The sequence below is a fragment of the Pteropus vampyrus genome, unplaced genomic scaffold (assembly GCF_000151845.1).
Source record: "Pteropus vampyrus isolate Shadow unplaced genomic scaffold, Pvam_2.0 Scaffold354, whole genome shotgun sequence".
NCBI classification, from domain to species: domain Eukaryota; kingdom Metazoa; phylum Chordata; class Mammalia; order Chiroptera; family Pteropodidae; genus Pteropus; species Pteropus vampyrus.
Window position 1 is genome coordinate 743,062 of NW_011889135.1, and position 16,470 is coordinate 759,531.

Sequence of the window (16,470 nt, forward strand, 5' to 3'; positions counted from 1 at the left end):
ATCATAATGTACTTCGGGCTCGTGGTGGACAGTCCCAGGTTTAAGTTCTGAGTACACAGTCTGACACTTAGCACTTGTGCGACCTTGGGTGTTAATCACCCTCGCTAAGCCTCAATTTTTAAAGTCTGTCAAATGAGGATATTATTACCTGTCTCCCCAAAGTGTTTATGTGAAGATGATAAGTAAAGTACAAGGCCTGGAACACAATAGGGGCTCAGTGAATGATAACGATTATTATTAATAATTATGCTAATAAATAATGTGGGCTGAACCTCATTTCACAAGGTTTGCTGACCTCAGTCAGCACTTACCAGCTCCTGCCTGAGGCTGGTAATCTAGCCTTCCTAAGATTCCTGTTCCATCTTCCCAGTGTCTACCAGCCTGTACTCGTTAAAGAAAGCAGTTCACTCCTACAGTTCAAGAGAGCTGTGCTTCCAGCAGTGGCCTCTATGTTCTTTGATTTCCTTTCATCCTTACTTTCTGTCTTTTATATCACTTTTTATTACTATGAAAATAATATGTGTATATTAAATCCTGTCATTTGATAGGTTGTTTTGACACAGTAGTTCTAAGTACTTTTTAAATAAATGGATGACCTTGGTTTAGTATCATAAAAATTTCCCCTCTCAACTACCAAGCACATTTGTTAGCTAATGCTAATATTTGTGTCTCTTCTTTTTCTCTCAGTTTTATCTGGTTAAGTGTTATAATTAGCAATATTTCTTAACAAAAATAATTAAAAGTTCATTTTATTCAACACTGACAAATATTTCATTAGAATTCTGTAGCCTCACTGAAGGACTAGAAGACATGAGAGTTACTGTTAGTGGGAAATAATTGTATTGTAATTTCTTTTCTTTAAATACCAGTTTTATGGTTAGCTGTGGGAATACACTCTAATTAAGCTCCTGGAAGACAAAATGAAAGGGAAGCTGATTCTCAACTTGAGATTCTCTCACTAGTTGATGCTTTCTTTTAAAGGCTGTGACTCCATTCTCTGGTGGGGACACAGACCAGGCATGGGCCAGAACCTCATTCAACAAGAACACCTCTTTTCTGTAAATTATGAAAACCTGACCTAGTAAAAGTGAAACTTGAGGATTTACCCACTTAACAGCAGTGCAGTCAGTATACTGAGTGGTATCAGGCAATACCTTAGATATCTGCCTTGCCCCCAAAGATGGCATCTTTGCAATGTCTAGAAGCCACATTTTTGAAATGAAAATATCAACAAGAGGGTTAGAGCATGGAGCGTGCATTTTCTTCTTGGGTGAATTAGTTTAATTGGAAGCTTTCATCAGGAACCCCAAGCAGGATACTGAAAGAACAGAACCATCTCTGGAGTGAGTTGAGGGGTGGGGTAAGGTGTAATTTGGCAAAGAGGACCAGGGAGCACAGGGCATCTAAAACAGCACAGATGTGCAAGGAAGTGAAGGAGATGTAAAAGATCAAGTAAACATGTAATTGAGAAAAAAATGTCACCTTCCTCCTGATTTAGCTTCAGATAGTCTAGTAGTATACATTGGAAGCACTTACTATTTGCTCCTTTATTATGGAAAGGGACAGGCAGAGGAAGGAACTAATGTCAATTGAATACTCAGTGTATTATATTTTTCATTACAACAGATATTAACATAGTTTTTCATTAATGGATGAGGAATTAAGGTTCAGAGCTCTTAAATTATTGCTCACGGTCACATCACCAGTTTGTGACCTACCTTAATTCTGGTCCCAGGTGTCTGATTACATGTGTCCCTGGCATTTTCCTTATGAAAATAGAGACTTGTTTTATTCACACCTGTAGTCCCTTTACTTACAATAGTACTGGATACAGAGCAGATGCTTAATAAATAATCCATGAATTAGGTAACCAGTTAGCACCACGCTGCCTTCTTTTATGCTTAAGAGTTTCACCTAATTCTGGAAATAGATTAAGAAATAAAGAGGACCAACAGTTCCTGAGAGTACTCAGCTCCCTAAGAGGCTTCTTGGACGTGAAATAAAGTGTGCTCTGAAATTCATGTTTTAAAAATTATGGTATAATCAAAAGGCCAGGCAGCACATAAACTTGACAATTTATGCAATTTAAGTAACGTTTCTGATTCACAGGAACATTGGCTTTTGGGCTGGGTTTGCAGATGACTGGAAAGCATTCCCCCATATAAATTGCTCCCTTTCGAGATGAGCTGATCCCTTCTGAAATTAGCAGATTACTAAGCTTGAAGGAGCTGAGGTCACCATTTGCTATGTAATTGCTCTTTGCACTAAGCTTCGAGGGCAGCCAATAATGCAATGAGTGCTGGACTTTCACTCTTGTTTTCAAATTAAAGATTTAATTAGAGTCTTTACTGAAGATGAACCAAGTGTGAAAATACCTGATCTACTTGGAATGTGGGATTGAAAAGGAGTGTGTGGGCTGGAGCCAGTGCCCAGGCATTTAAAATAAATACTTTGAACAGTAGCAGTAAAGGTGAAATCAATTATATTGTGACCAAATGCTGGCCTGTTGGTTAATCAGAGTCAGTGAAATTTATATTCTTGTTTATCATTTTTTAAAGCTGAAAGGTTTTTTTCTTCGTAGTTATTCTGATAGACTACAGGCTTAAATCTCCAAGACTTCAAATGTTTGAGAGATACACATCTTTGAAATTTATGGAGTCCAGCTTTGTAGACTAGTACATGGTCATTTCATATTAATGTGTCAGATATGCTTGTGAAAAATGCAGATTTGCTTATTATTGGGGCTAGAGTTCTATATATGTCTCTCAAATTAAGCTTACTTATTGTGTTCATATCTTCAGTCGGTCATCAGTCAGTCAATAATAAAAGCCATCTAAAACCTAACTGATGGTACCACATTACATATTTTTTAAGGCAGTAGTTTTAATGAGCTTCTTTTACGATGGAGGAAATAAAAGTCTGCATTCCTGTCAGTCTTCCAGCTTATTCTCATATTTCTGTCCCATATTAGTGTCCAGAGTGAAGGTACTACCGTCCAAGGACTGGGTTTAAAAATGTCTCATTAATTTGCCATCACTGAGAAATTATCTGTTTCACAAAAATGAGTTATCCAAGTAACTGATAAGTCTCCTGTGATTGCCAAAATTTCCTGCCTCCAACCTTTGATGACAGGATGTTTATAAAATAGATTTTCTTCTTTCTTGCCTTCAAGATGCTGAACTTTCTTTTGAGGATTCAGGTTTATTGTCACATCTATTATTATACTTCTATATTGGTCCCTTAGCTGCTTTTTAGTTTTTATCACCCATTCCTTGATGTGGGGCTGGCACCTGTCACTTCTCCCTTATCATTCATTATAGCTGCCTCTCTACCACTCTTTTCATGCATACTCACCCACTATGCTGGTCATGATTGGTTGCAAGTTGGACACAGAGCAGTTGGCTTTGACCAGTGAGACTTATCTTCATTCATTCATCAACTGCCACTTGCTGAGTGCTTACTGGGGTAAGGCTTTTAACTGGTGGCCACCAAAGGGCCTCGAAGACAAATATGACATAGATCCTTTTCTAATCTTTGGGAGTTTGTTAGTTCTATAATGGAAGGCAATAGGAAAGTGACAGTGATAGTGTCACAAAAAAGGTATAGGCACAATACTCTGGGCAATAGAGGTAGGGGTGCTGTTTCTGTTTAGAGAGATCAGGGAAAGTTGGCTTTTGAGCTGGGTTTTGACCCATGGAGACTGGGGAGACAGTGGGATCAACATGAGCTCAGTGTGAGAGGCAGGGAACCTAAGTCTGTGCTAGGATCAAGAACAGGAGTGAATGCAGGGGAGAAGTGGGAAATAAGCATGCTCCTCAAATGCCAGGCTAGTGAGTTTGGACTTTTGCGGAAACCAGAAAGTGTTTATTTAGGAAAAACGTCTTGCTAGACACATGCTCTTGGAAGAGTAACAGGCCATTGAGGGCAAAGTGAAGTAGAGAGAGAATTTTGGATAGGGTAACCAGATGCTAGCAGATTAAGTATAAGATAATGAGGGGGTCTAACATAATGATTGAGGCTCAGAGCCTAAGCATGCAGGAGAAGGGGCATGCTCAGGACCCAAGAAAGGAGGGAGCATCAGGTTTATTGTTGGAGGGGTACATGGTGGCTTCCGTTTTAAACGCCATGAGTTTGTATTGCAGGAAGCTCATCCAGGTAGAGATGTCTAGCAGATATTTAAAATATAGAAGTAATTCTCAGTGAGAAGTTGGGGCAAGAGATATAAATTGTGAAATCATTTGCAAGGAGGTGACATTTAAAGCTTGTGTGACAAGTGAGGACCAAGTTGAGCAGTTTGGAGAAAGTCTATACTTGGGATAGTGGTCGGATGGTCAGAGGAGGGGAGAAGGCCTGGAAAGGTGCAGAGGAAGACAGACGGAAAAGGGCATGGTCAAGTGTCCAGTGCTCCAGAGGGAAGGAGGAAATGCCAGGACAGACCATTGGCATTGGCTTTGGTGATCAGCAGGTTATAGGTGACCTTGAAAAAACTTTTCTGGGAATAAGAAAGCCATCGGTTTGCCAAACATAACCCAGTGAGTGGGCATTGAGGCTAAATCTTTAGTTAAATTTGGTGGCTATAATATAGAAACAGAATAGTAGGTCGGGGTTAGGGAAGAGTCATAGGAAGAAATAGAGGAAGGGATTAATAGAAAAGGATCAAAATCTAAATCCTGCATTTCATATTTATTAGGATGGCTGTTATCTAAAAACAAAAAACAGAACAGAAAATAAATGTTGCTGAGGATATGGAAAACTTGGAATCCTTGTGCATTGTGGAATGTAAAATAGAGCTACTGTGGAAAACTGTAAGGCAGGTCCTCAAAAACTTAAAAATAGAATTTTATGATCCAACAATTCTGCTTCTGGGTTTATACCCAAAAGAATTGAAAACAGAAACTCAGATAGCTATTTGAACACCAGTGTTCATACTAGCAGTGTTCACGATAACCAAACCCATATGTTTATTGATAAATGAGTGGGTAAACAAAATGTGTAATATGTAATACAGTGGAATGTTTTTCAGCCTTAAAAATGAAAGAAATTCTGCTATATGCTGTGACATGGATAAACCTGGAAGACATTATGCTAAATGTAATAAGGCAGTCACAAAAAAATACTGTGTGGTTCCACTCATATGAAGTACCTAGGTAGTCAGATTCACAAAGTAGAAGGGATGGTTATCAGGGGCCGGGGAAGGAGAGAATGGGGAGTTATTGTTTGATAGGTACAGTTTCAGTTTGGGAAGATGAAAAAGTTCTGGAGATAGCAGGTGATGCTTGCACAACATTGTGAATATCCTTAATACCATAATAAAAGAATTAAAAATAGAAAATTAAATACTGAAAGGAAGCCACATTTTTGACCAGTGGAAAGAAGCATTAAATAAACATTTGTCTCATACTTTGACAAATACCCACCAGTATTAGTTTTCTTTGTTTGGTTCAGAGCTGAGCTCAGCTGACCAGTGTCAACAGGCCCTGTCCAGGAGCTGCTTCCCCAGAGAGACCATAGGTAGTTATTCTGAGAAACCTCTAAAGATATGCTACAGGTAAATTTGGCTTCAGATGGAATGCAGTTGGGGAAAAAAAAATCCATTTCTTGAAGATAAACTAAAATACTTATCAAAATATAAGACCTCTCCTGAAACAATTAAAAAATACCATAAACTCCTGGAGAAGGGCAGGTACAATCACATTTTCTGAGTGCCTTATATCACCCACAGGTTAACCTCTTAGGCGGACATCCTTTCTGTGGGCTAATTGAACAAGCATCTGAAACAAAAAATAATATCTTAAGAAATACATATATTAAAACTATTTTTAGCTGCTGTAGTCTTATGAAAAATGTCAAAATATTGTTTTGGGAAAACATAGTTTGTGCTATTATTTTTTTATGTCTGTTCACCCTTAGCAAGAACTATTCCAAAAGAGTATATTCTTGCTGCTGAAATCTGAACTCTCTTATCTGTCCTTGATGGCTATGTTGTTTTCAGTTGTGTATAGCTTATGCAACTGTATGTAAGTAGGCATGTATTCTCCTGCCTTGGAAATGTCTGGAATTTTCTATTCTGATTGATTTCATCTGGTATATATTTTATTTAGATGTATCCTGGTGTTTGCTTTCTCCTTCTGTGCCAGAGAAAAATATTAATAATTACTAGTCTTAAATTTCTTGTAATGCTATTTTGAAAGAAAGAGAAGGAAGAGTTGGTATAGTATGATAGCCAATACTGATGGAGTTCTGTGTTTGCATTTCGCAGGAGATAATCTGGTAGTAATGATAAAATTACCTGACACAGTCCTCTCCCCTGCTACTAGTGTATCATTTGGAGCACAATATTTACTTTCAAGTATTAGCTGCAGACGTTGTATACTACAAGTTCCACTTGCAAAATGGCTTATGAACTTTCTCTGATATCCATTTAATTGCAAAGCCTCAGAATATTTTTAAAGACTTCCTAAAAACAGTATAGCTAAAGCTGCACATCTTACATGTTTTGTTACACAGTGTGTTTTAGCAAAGATGATGTAATCCTAAAGTGAAAGGCTAACCTCAGGGTGGTGGATTAGACAAACTGGGCTCGTTTTGGGCCCTAGGTTAGAAGGCAGCGTTCACTTTCTTTGTGACCAGCTCTCCTGGTAGTGGTGTTGGCTCCAAAACTTTAATCTTTTTTTCTTAGCCTTAACAAGATGCCCGTCAAGGCTGAGATTTTCATCACGTTATCCTTTAAGGCTGAAGTATCTGTGATTCTTCTCAGTGTGAAGAAAACACTCTGCAAGGCTATTTTAAAATTTTTTCTCATTGAAAAATAATCTGAACAGAGATGCCAAATGCCACAGCTTGCTATGTGGGTTTGATTCCTTTTGTGTCTGAGGAAACAGTTTTCCTAGAATCAAAGAGGAAATCTATTCTAGAGACAACTTGTAGAGTATCTTCTTTGCCTGGTCTACCTTACTTTCTGAGATGATCATACATATATTTAAACTCTGTTTTGAAATGCACTTGTCCATGTGACCACCTGGGCATGGCAATGAATGTGGACTTGATTCCTTGTTTGCCCTGCAGAGTCCCTGAGGAACATGGTTCTGCATACTCAGTAAGAGCCCCGCTGAGATCATGGTTTCACCTTTTATCCCAGGGTGTGTTTGATGTGGCTTTTCTCTACCTTGGTGCCCAGACTTTACATAGAGTCTCTGTACAGTAAATATAGACAGAATTAAGTAAAACTCTTGCACTTTAAATTCATCAAGGCTGGTTTTAGACTTGAGGCTCTCTTTGCCAACGCGTGGGTCAGCCTTGTTTTATGATTGCAGCATGTCTTATGAAGACTAAATTCCATGGTCATTCTCACTGATTCATCCATTATTAAACACTCAGCGTGTGCACTGCACTATGCTACACAATGCATGATAGATGTTCTCAGCTTAATCTCAGTTTGTCAGATGTTTGCCTTTTACCTTATGGACTTTCTGTCCACAGGTGTTTCTCATGGCTTCTGCCCCAGCCTCGTTCAGCCAAGTCTTCTTCCCTGTTGGCCTTGCCTCAGGAAATGTTTTGTGTAACTGAAGTCCTGCATGATGCTGTAAAAAACACAAATTAGGCTAGGGTTTCAGTTTGGAATTTATCTTAACTTTCAGTCTTTTGGTGTGCAAAGAAAGAAGAATAAAGTAAAAGTCACCTTTCCCTGAACATAGAACTGAAATTTATCTGAGAACGTTCAATGATATTTGAGCTGTCCTGTCACTAATTTTTTTTTCTCTCCCAACCAATGTTTAATAAAAGTTTTACTGATTTTTTGGTCCTGTCTTAGATAGTGGAGTACAGATACCAACTGACCCTTCTTCCTTAGAGAAGGGCCAGTGGGGAGGAGACAAAAACATTATGACTGACAAGAGTATAGAGCCTTCAAGTTTACAAACTGTTTTCATATTTCACCTCCTCGGCCCTGAAAAGCAGCTTTGTGAGATACATGATTATTATTCTCCTTTTACAATGAGACTCAACAGTGTTTATTGAGGTGCTAGTGTCTGATGACAGATGGCATGGTTTTTCCACACTAATTGCTGCTGTTCAGAGCTGGGCTCGGCCCAGCACAGGAGCAGGACTCCCCTGTACCCACCTGCCCTCATCAGTGTACTTATCTGGTGGGAAAACAGTTTGCCTCCCCAGAAGTGAGAAACTGGAACAGGAGCAGCAGCTGCTTTTCTGACTGCTACCCCCTCAAGCCCTTTAGAACAATGCTGTGGGGCAGGAGTGGGTGTAGATGAAGACAGCAGAGAGGATAGAGGCTGGGAAGTGATGCTAGAACAGCCTTAATTCGGACAGCATCCAGTGCTGAGGTGCTGCAGTTACCAGGCTACATGTGTGGGTGACTGAATGGCGAAGCTGTGCATCACTGTAATGCGGGCTTTTCAGTGGCATCTGGCTTAATGGGGCCCCAATGCTTTGCATGGAGCCATCCTATGTGCTCTACTCGGACCGCATTTTACAGATGAAAAAACTGAGGGATAGAGAGGTTAAAGGACTTGTGTAAGGTCTTCGGGTATAAGAGACGGTCTGCTTCCAAAGCCCACACACCTAGCCCGAGCTCTGCTGTTGCATTTTCAGTGAGTTTCTGATACCCAAGCAAGCTTCATTCAGTCAGGGCTCCAGGTCCCTAGTAATTGCAGACTAGGAACCATGAGACCTTTCCTTCTTCTGGGATATTGAATCTCATGCCAAGTACTAATCAGAGTTCCCAACTTCTAGGACAAACGTAGGCCCCAAAACAAGAGACTCTTCTTGCTTCCAAATACTGCTGTATGAAGGGATGGTTTACTTGATCACTGGATACTACTGTTTTTTGTATGGTTTATAAAGCATGTCCATAGACATTCTGCTGTTTGATTTTGATTTGATACCAACTGTCTTTTCACCCTCACCCTCAAAAATGAAAAAGGCGGGTTATATGTAACAAGAGAACTGTTGCCCAAGTGAGGAATAGGTTTTTTTGCCTCTTGGATGTGACACTCAGACTATTATGTAGGCCCAGCATGAATTAAGCATGTATTCCTGGTTCCTGCCTCTCAGAAAAGGTATGTGTAGTCTGGAGGGAATAGACCTTGTACTAAATCCTGATTGGATTCCGACACTTTCAAAAGCAAGAATCTCCTAAGACTTTGAGACTTAGACTGCAGATGAAGGAAGGAAGCTAATACATACTCAGTAATGATCACAGCTGCCTGTCATTAGTCTCATTTCACAGATGGGGAAACTGAGGTGCAGGATGCTTAAGTCCATTGCCCAGGTAGTAGAGAGGATTTCTTCACAGTCTGTTTTGTGGTTATTTCACTGAAGAGGAAAAAAGAGCAGAGTTGGCCATACTAAGAATTTACCTCAGGACATTGGTACCAAAGGGAAGTAAAAGCCACACTGTGTTTAGAGTGTATTTTCATTAAAACACAGTGAATTAGAGGATCTTTGAGTGTTTGGATTGTGTCTATAACCAAATGCTTCCTCCCTGGATAAGATAAATCAGTTGAGCAAATACTAATGTGTTAACCCCTCATGTACACACTTGCTCACTTTGGAAAGCATTTAGGAAGAAATAAGCCAGTGAGAGAAAAGTCACAACAACTGATGGTGACAGTTTGGGGGTGAGGGAGCAGCCGGAAGCATCACCACTGCTGATAGGCAGGAGATGTTTTAGGAAGTGAAAAGGTACTTGGAGGGTGTGAGTCTCTGTCAGGTCAGGGTAGGGCTGCTGTCACAGACACATTCTTATTCATGGGTTTGCTTTGAGACTCCAGTTGGTTCTGATGACCCCTTCTATGAACTAAGCAAGGAATGTGAGGCTCTAGCTGCTGCTATTCTGTAGTCCAGGAAGGTCTGTGTGAAGGGGGTGGGGGGTGGGGATGGAGGAGATGGTTCTGCCTGGGTCCCAGATAGGGTGGAAGGCTGAATGGTGTCTCTTCTTTCTTTTTCCTTTTTGTGCACTTCATTAAAACAAAAAAAGGATTCTTCCCTTTGTGTTGATCTCTAGGGTAAGGGGGCAGCTTTAGGTGCATCATCCCCTAGTTTCTCAAGCAGTAGGAAAGCCAGTCTGCCGCTATGGCTGGGCCAGGCTGTGAGCCCAGGTCCTCAGATTCTCCAGTGTGCTATAAAAGGATGCCTGATAGATGGATTTATTCTGAGAATTAAGAAGTTGTTCTTAATGGGTGAAGGGGACCAAAAGGTTTTTGTTTTTTTTTTTTTTTAAGTTCTGGTATTATTTTGTGAATTGTGTATACATGTTTTACAAGAAATTTAGAGGGAAAGAGGTACTGTTGATGTTACATAAATATGTACTTTCTAAATTCACTTTGTTTTTAAAAACGGTAATTCCCAGTGCTTACAAAGGTTGTGATAGTTGTTGTATCAAGGAAGAAGCACTGGTAAGAATGTACCTTATTCCATCTACAGGAACTCTCATTTACTGTGGCTCAGTCACTTCTCTACAATATGCAAAGTGCAGAGCTGGCCTCTTTCAAAATTGGAGTTAGATTTTATAACTGACAATTAAGATGTGTTTGCAAGGAAAGTATAATCCTAAACAGCCCCTTTCTCGTCACTACTCTTTAATTACACGTAGGTGGAAAAAACACATTTAGTTGTTTCAAAGATTATTTTTTTAGTAAATGTATAGTAAATGGGGAAGATAAAAAAGCCATTTTTTCTCAGCTTGCGGTTTCTAATTACATCAGTTACAGCTTAGCCTTTCTCTTAACTAAAGTGCAGGCATGAACTGGAAAAGAATGAGCTAATCCATGATAGATCAGGTTGAATAAAGATCTCCATTCATATCTTTACCTTTTATCCCTTGTTCTGAGTGCCAAGAATTAATGCTGTTTGAAAGTACAAACTGAATCTGCCAAGCTTCGGATAGCTAAGATAATCCTAATTATTTTAAATGTTAGTGAGAAGGGCAGCAGTTCCACTCTGGAAAAGAGTTCTATTGTGAAACATTAAATATCTGCTAAGTGGTATTGATTGGACGTGATTTTATTTCCAAACACTATGGTTATCATGAAGCGGAAGAATTTGTTTAAGAAATTTTCATCAGCTTTTCATCAGACTCTTAGGCTTGTAAATTCTAGGAAACCAAGGAGGCCAGCATTTTTTTTTCCTGTCAGCATCTAGGTGAAGAGTTGCTAACAACTGAAGAACGCCACTTGCATTTTTATTTTAAATGGTATCTTAGAGTTTAATAGTATTTAACATATAGAGGAAATTTTTTTCCTCAAGCATGAATGTCCTGTCTTCTCACATCACTGGAAGAGAATATTCGTTCCAGTCCATTGACTTCCAACAAATCATTCAAGTTAAAAGTCAGGGGTCTTTGCAATGTCAAAAGATTTAGCAGTTAAAGTGGTTTTTGTTTTGTTTTTTCAGAGAGGTGGGTTTTTTTTTTTTTTTTTGGCAGTATATAATATTTTCCAAAAAGAATATGAAGGTTTAGATGGTATCACTGAAATCATCTTAAGTTTTTTTTTTTCCAGCTTTGGTATTATGTGTGAGGTTTTTTGTTTTTAATGATAAAGACCCTTTAGCTTCTTAGACAAATAGGGTAATTGAGAGAAAACAGAAACTGAGCTTGCTGGTTCAAACAAGCATCAGCTTCAGAGGTTTACCCACCTTTCATTGTAACATGAAAAAAGATGAGTACGTTTTTTTTTTTCCCCCTTTTTCTTACTTTTCAGTCTCAACTTGGTCTCCAGAAGCCATTTGTTCCATTTCTATAAATGCTGGGAGCCTATCATGATTACAGGGTAGCATAATCCTGAATTGTTTATTGCCTGTGAATGCTTCCTGCCCCTCAACCCTAAGGCAGCTCCCCTCCTCCCCATCCTCATCTTCACCCTATCCCCCCCAGCACCAGGGCAAAGCACTAACATCTTCACTGATGCAAATAGTGGTGTGTTGAGCATCTCTGGGCCAATTATTCTTTCTTTCTTTGGGCTTATTCCCTAGAGTAGAATTACCAGGTCAGAGGGTATGAACAGTTTTATGGTTCTTATTACATGCCTCTAGGTTGCTGTCCAGAAAGATCGAACCAGTTTCTAGTGCTACCACCAGCATATCTTTCCTTGCAGTCTCACTGGCAGTAGGCATTAGCATTTATACAGAATAATTAAGAGGCACCTTTTGAGTTGAAATTAGCTATGTGTAGGGCTCATTAGCTTCAACTTAAAAAGCAAAAAGGATAATTTTGACTTTCGAAATTTTGTGTAAAATGATTTACAGTGATTATTACTTCTCTCTCCCCCCGCCACAAAGTTTAATGAAGCTGCATTAATATGGAGAAGAGTACCTTTAAGGATAATAGATTTTGGACATTAGTCACTAAGATAAACACCTACGAAATATTTAATTCACTTGGAACTACTTTTATGAGGTGCTTCACAAAGTGAGTTCAACAGATACTATCCCTAACTTCAATAGCCCATTATTCAAAACTGCTAAGCCTTGAGCAGAAGTAAAAATAACATGGATTTAAATTTTGAGTGGAGAAATTCTTTAAAAAATACAGGTATTTTTCAAAACAGGTCGAGTTCATTTATTTGCATCTTCTCTGTAGTGCAATTATGCATTAAGTATGCTTGGAGCCTCCCTAGTCTATGCAGGTGATACACTCTGCATGTTTCTTTATAGCCACAAGTCACAGGAATACTTTCTAAGAAAATTCCCACAAGACAAGTGAGTGCAAAAGGAGTCTAGCCTCAATTCCTTTCTTTTGCAGAATTCCTATCCCTCCCTTTTCAGTCCCAAGCCAGCAATATGGGGAGTGGGAGGTGTGTGGCTGGGGTGAGGGATCATCTCTGAGGTTAGCTGCTAACTGAAGGCAGAAGGCAGGCCCAGAGCTCAGAACCTGCCAGGAGAACACTGACCTGTTCCTTTATAGCCTCTGCATTTGTCCAATAAGAGTCAGTTATTTTGCCTTCTTACACTCACACAGAGATTAGGAAGTTTCAGTGACTACATGTGGCACCCAAGGGTGGGGTGGTACAGGGCTGAGAGCAAGCCAGGGGGCTGGGCTGACCAGTGACACACTGTCTTTGGCTACTCACAGGGTCCCTTATGTTAAGTGGAGAGAATAATTCTCAGTGAATGGTTTGAGGATTAAATACCTCATGAAAGTATGTGGCATTCAGGAAGTAAATATTTATTCCCTTTCCATCACTTCTGTAAAGAGGAACTTTCATCACTGGTTTGAGGTGAGGATGGAGGTGGGCAGATTAACTTCATAGACTCTCTGGTTGGCTCTCCAGATCTCTGTATAGTAACAAGATATCAGAGCAAAGTCCACCTTTGTAAAACATTTCTGTGTATATACAACATCCTTGTGCATGTAACACAATTCACAATTCATCTTAGATTTGTAGGGAATTTTAAATTTCAAATTGAGTAAAAAGTTTATGAACTGCAATAAAATGAGGGTTTCAGATTTCATAGGTTCCCAATTTTTTTTTTCTGGTTGCTATTATATATTTATGTACATGCACCCTTTTTGGCATTTATAAAGTACTATTTAATGGCTCTTTTCTTTTTTAAAACAGCTTATAAACTATTACCCTTGCGTTTTATTTAAGTTATACTAAACAAATGCTATCAATATCAAAATAATTGCTTATCAAGAAATTGCCTAATGTTGAGGTAGCTATACAAAACTGTCTATCCGTTTGTCCATCCATATGTCACATTAGAAGAAAGGGGCTTTCTGAAATAATTTGGTTCAGTGGAGTGGTTAAAGGTTTGCTTCTTAAATCCCAGCTCTGTTCTTTTATTTCTGTGTGGTGTCACTAGCTGCAGCAAACCTTTTCCAAACCATAACAAGGGTAAATGGTGTTCTCTTGTAAAAAGGTCTCTTTTCAGCATGGTAATATACCTTATTAAATTCCAAACATAATAAGTATTGATGGCAAACACATCAGGACCCAGTACAGCTTCTACTATGATTTAGTTCTCTACAAATGACTTCAACTCTCAGCTCCCAGTGCATTTTGCTAATTACATCATAGATTTCCCTATTGATGAACACAAGCTGAATTAACACAAGAGCACTAATGTACCCTTTCACCATTATTGTTGTACAAGAAGCCGTGGCAGATGCTGGCAGTTAGTTACACAAACATTAGTATTAACGATTGGCCATTTGGAATTGGTGACAAACTACTGCCCGGCAGAATCCTGAGGCTGAAACCAATCAGGAAGTTAATGAGGAGAGAAATTACCACTGCAGCTTCCCCTTAATTACATTCACACTAGGCAGGAAGGGAGTTCTGGGAGTGGATCGGAACTCAGTTAAGGTTAAGAAGGTCAGAGACCCTTTTGCTTAAATTTTGTATCTACTGTGGCTTTTAAGGTTGCAAAAATTGTTCAGCACTTTATGACCTTTGCATCCTTTATATTTAATGTCAGTTTCCTAGTAGAGTTTTATATTCACAGGTTTGCTTTTAAAATCTTAACCTCAGTTCTACTTTAGTGCAGGACAATGTTCAGACTTTTTTTTTTTTTTTTTTTTTTTTTTTTTTTTTTTTTTTTTGGTTCTAAAAAGTTTCCCTCCCATTTACGGCTTTTACTTTTTAAATGCATGCTGACTACCCCGCCCCCAAGTGTTTGTTCTTCTATATCTAAGAGAAATAACAGGAAAGTTGACAAGCTGTCACCTTCACATGCCATTTATTGAAAAACTAGGGTTACTTGTCAGATGGTGGAAATACATGGGTGGAGTCTTGCTTGGGGTAATTTGTCAGATGGATCATTTGACAAGACAAGGTCTATTAGCATCCTTTACATAAAGGAGGGGCTCCGTGAAGGGTGGAAATAGTTTCCCCAAATAGAATGAGCAGACTTTTCTTTTTTAATGAACATAAAACTAGAACTCTGCTAGCTAACTTTCCCCTACAGTTAGATAGATAATACTGTACAGAAGTACTATTTTTTATTCTAAAGAAGTACTGGGGATTTTAATGAGTCTGTAAAAACACTTTCAACTCAGACTAGAAATGCGAGTTTCTTTCTTCGTTGGAACCTAACTTGAAGACTGAATGTTGAAAGACTAGCCACTTTTAACACACTCTTCTCCCTCTGTCTCTCCCCACTTCCCAGTATTCTCGCCACCCAGCAGTCAAGATTCTGGCTTGGTTTCCCTCTCCAGCAGCTCTCCTATTAGTAACGAGAGCACAAAGGGAGTGCTTGAATGTGAGTCGGCCTCGGAGCCCAGCAGCTTCACGGTCACTCCCGTCATCGAGGAGGATGAGTAAGCGGTGACCGATGCCTTTGGCGGTTCACTTGGAATAGCAGGCTTATTCCATTTATACACAGGGTTTGTTGTTAATATTTGCCTTGACTCATGCCTACTTAACTGTTAAGAACGCGTTTGGTTTATACTCCTTAGAGTTTAATTCAGCCCAGAGGCTAAAACACACTTGGAATAGTTAGGATCGGTGACTGCCATCCACAAGAATTAAGTGTTTTTGCTCATGGAGTTAAATATTAAATAGTAGTGTCCCTCATTTTTTTAAGACACTGGTTTACATGTAGTTTTCAAGAAATATAGTAATTCAAGTAAAGCAATACATTTGCATCTAAATGTGTCAGATATTACTTTTTAGTTTTAAAATGAAATCTTAGGTGCTTTAGATGTTTTTGAATTTTAGTGTTTTAATATAACTCTATAAATTTAGCCTAGTACCTGACCAGTGAGGAGAAAAAAAAACAAAATTAGTGATTGTTTTAGAAATCTGCAGAAGGTCAGAGTAAATACTATGTGTTTGTGTTACTATTGGAAAAGCGTAGCCCCACCCCACACCCCTAAAACATGTATCCTTTCCAAAACATGACTGAAATATAGTCAGAAGAAAAAAATTAATGCCTTTAAAAATTAATACTCCCTTTTATGTAAAGGGTAATTTGAAAACAGTACAATTTAAAGTAACTCCAATAAGGCAGAGTTCACGGGTGTTGTTTCTAGAATAATATAAGAGTTTATCATACACATTCTTTCTACTTCAGGAAAAAAAATGGATGCAATCTAGAGTATTTTGTAACCTTAGGTTGTAATTTGATTTGAAAATAAGTACATCTTTAAAAGTTACTACAGATTTCTAAGTTCATTATTTTCTTAAAAATTGCTTGTGGAGTACTTCCTTATGTAACAGAAGCCATCCTGAAATGAAACTAGTCTAAAAAAAATTCATTGTTCTGTGTAGTTGCAGCTGTACCTGAAATAAAAATGTTATTGATGACTGAATTTTCTTGTGTGTATATTTGGTGGGAGATATTAAACAAGAAAAAAGAAATTACTTGTATTTTCTTCGCTGTGTGCTTTGAAAACATCTATTTGATTTCACCCCCATCTGTTGTAATCAATAACCTGACCATCTTGTTTTTTATTAAATGCACTTACTCTTAATTTCATCCACCAGTGGTTTTAGAGAGAATAATGTGGAG

General features: G+C 38.7%; 1 protein-coding gene across 1 annotated transcript in view; it reads left to right on the plus strand.

The window, feature by feature from the left end:
* Nucleotides 1-16,232, plus strand: part of DMRT1 (doublesex and mab-3 related transcription factor 1) — a 93,192-nt gene extending 76,960 nt beyond the window's left edge. The window contains exon 5 of the mRNA XM_011379106.2: nucleotides 15,127-16,232. Coding sequence (XP_011377408.1) covers nucleotides 15,127-15,281 — 155 coding nt within the window. The 3' untranslated portion in view covers nucleotides 15,282-16,232. The remainder of the gene's footprint in view (nucleotides 1-15,126) is intronic.
* The last annotated feature ends 238 nt before the right edge of the window (nucleotides 16,233-16,470 follow it).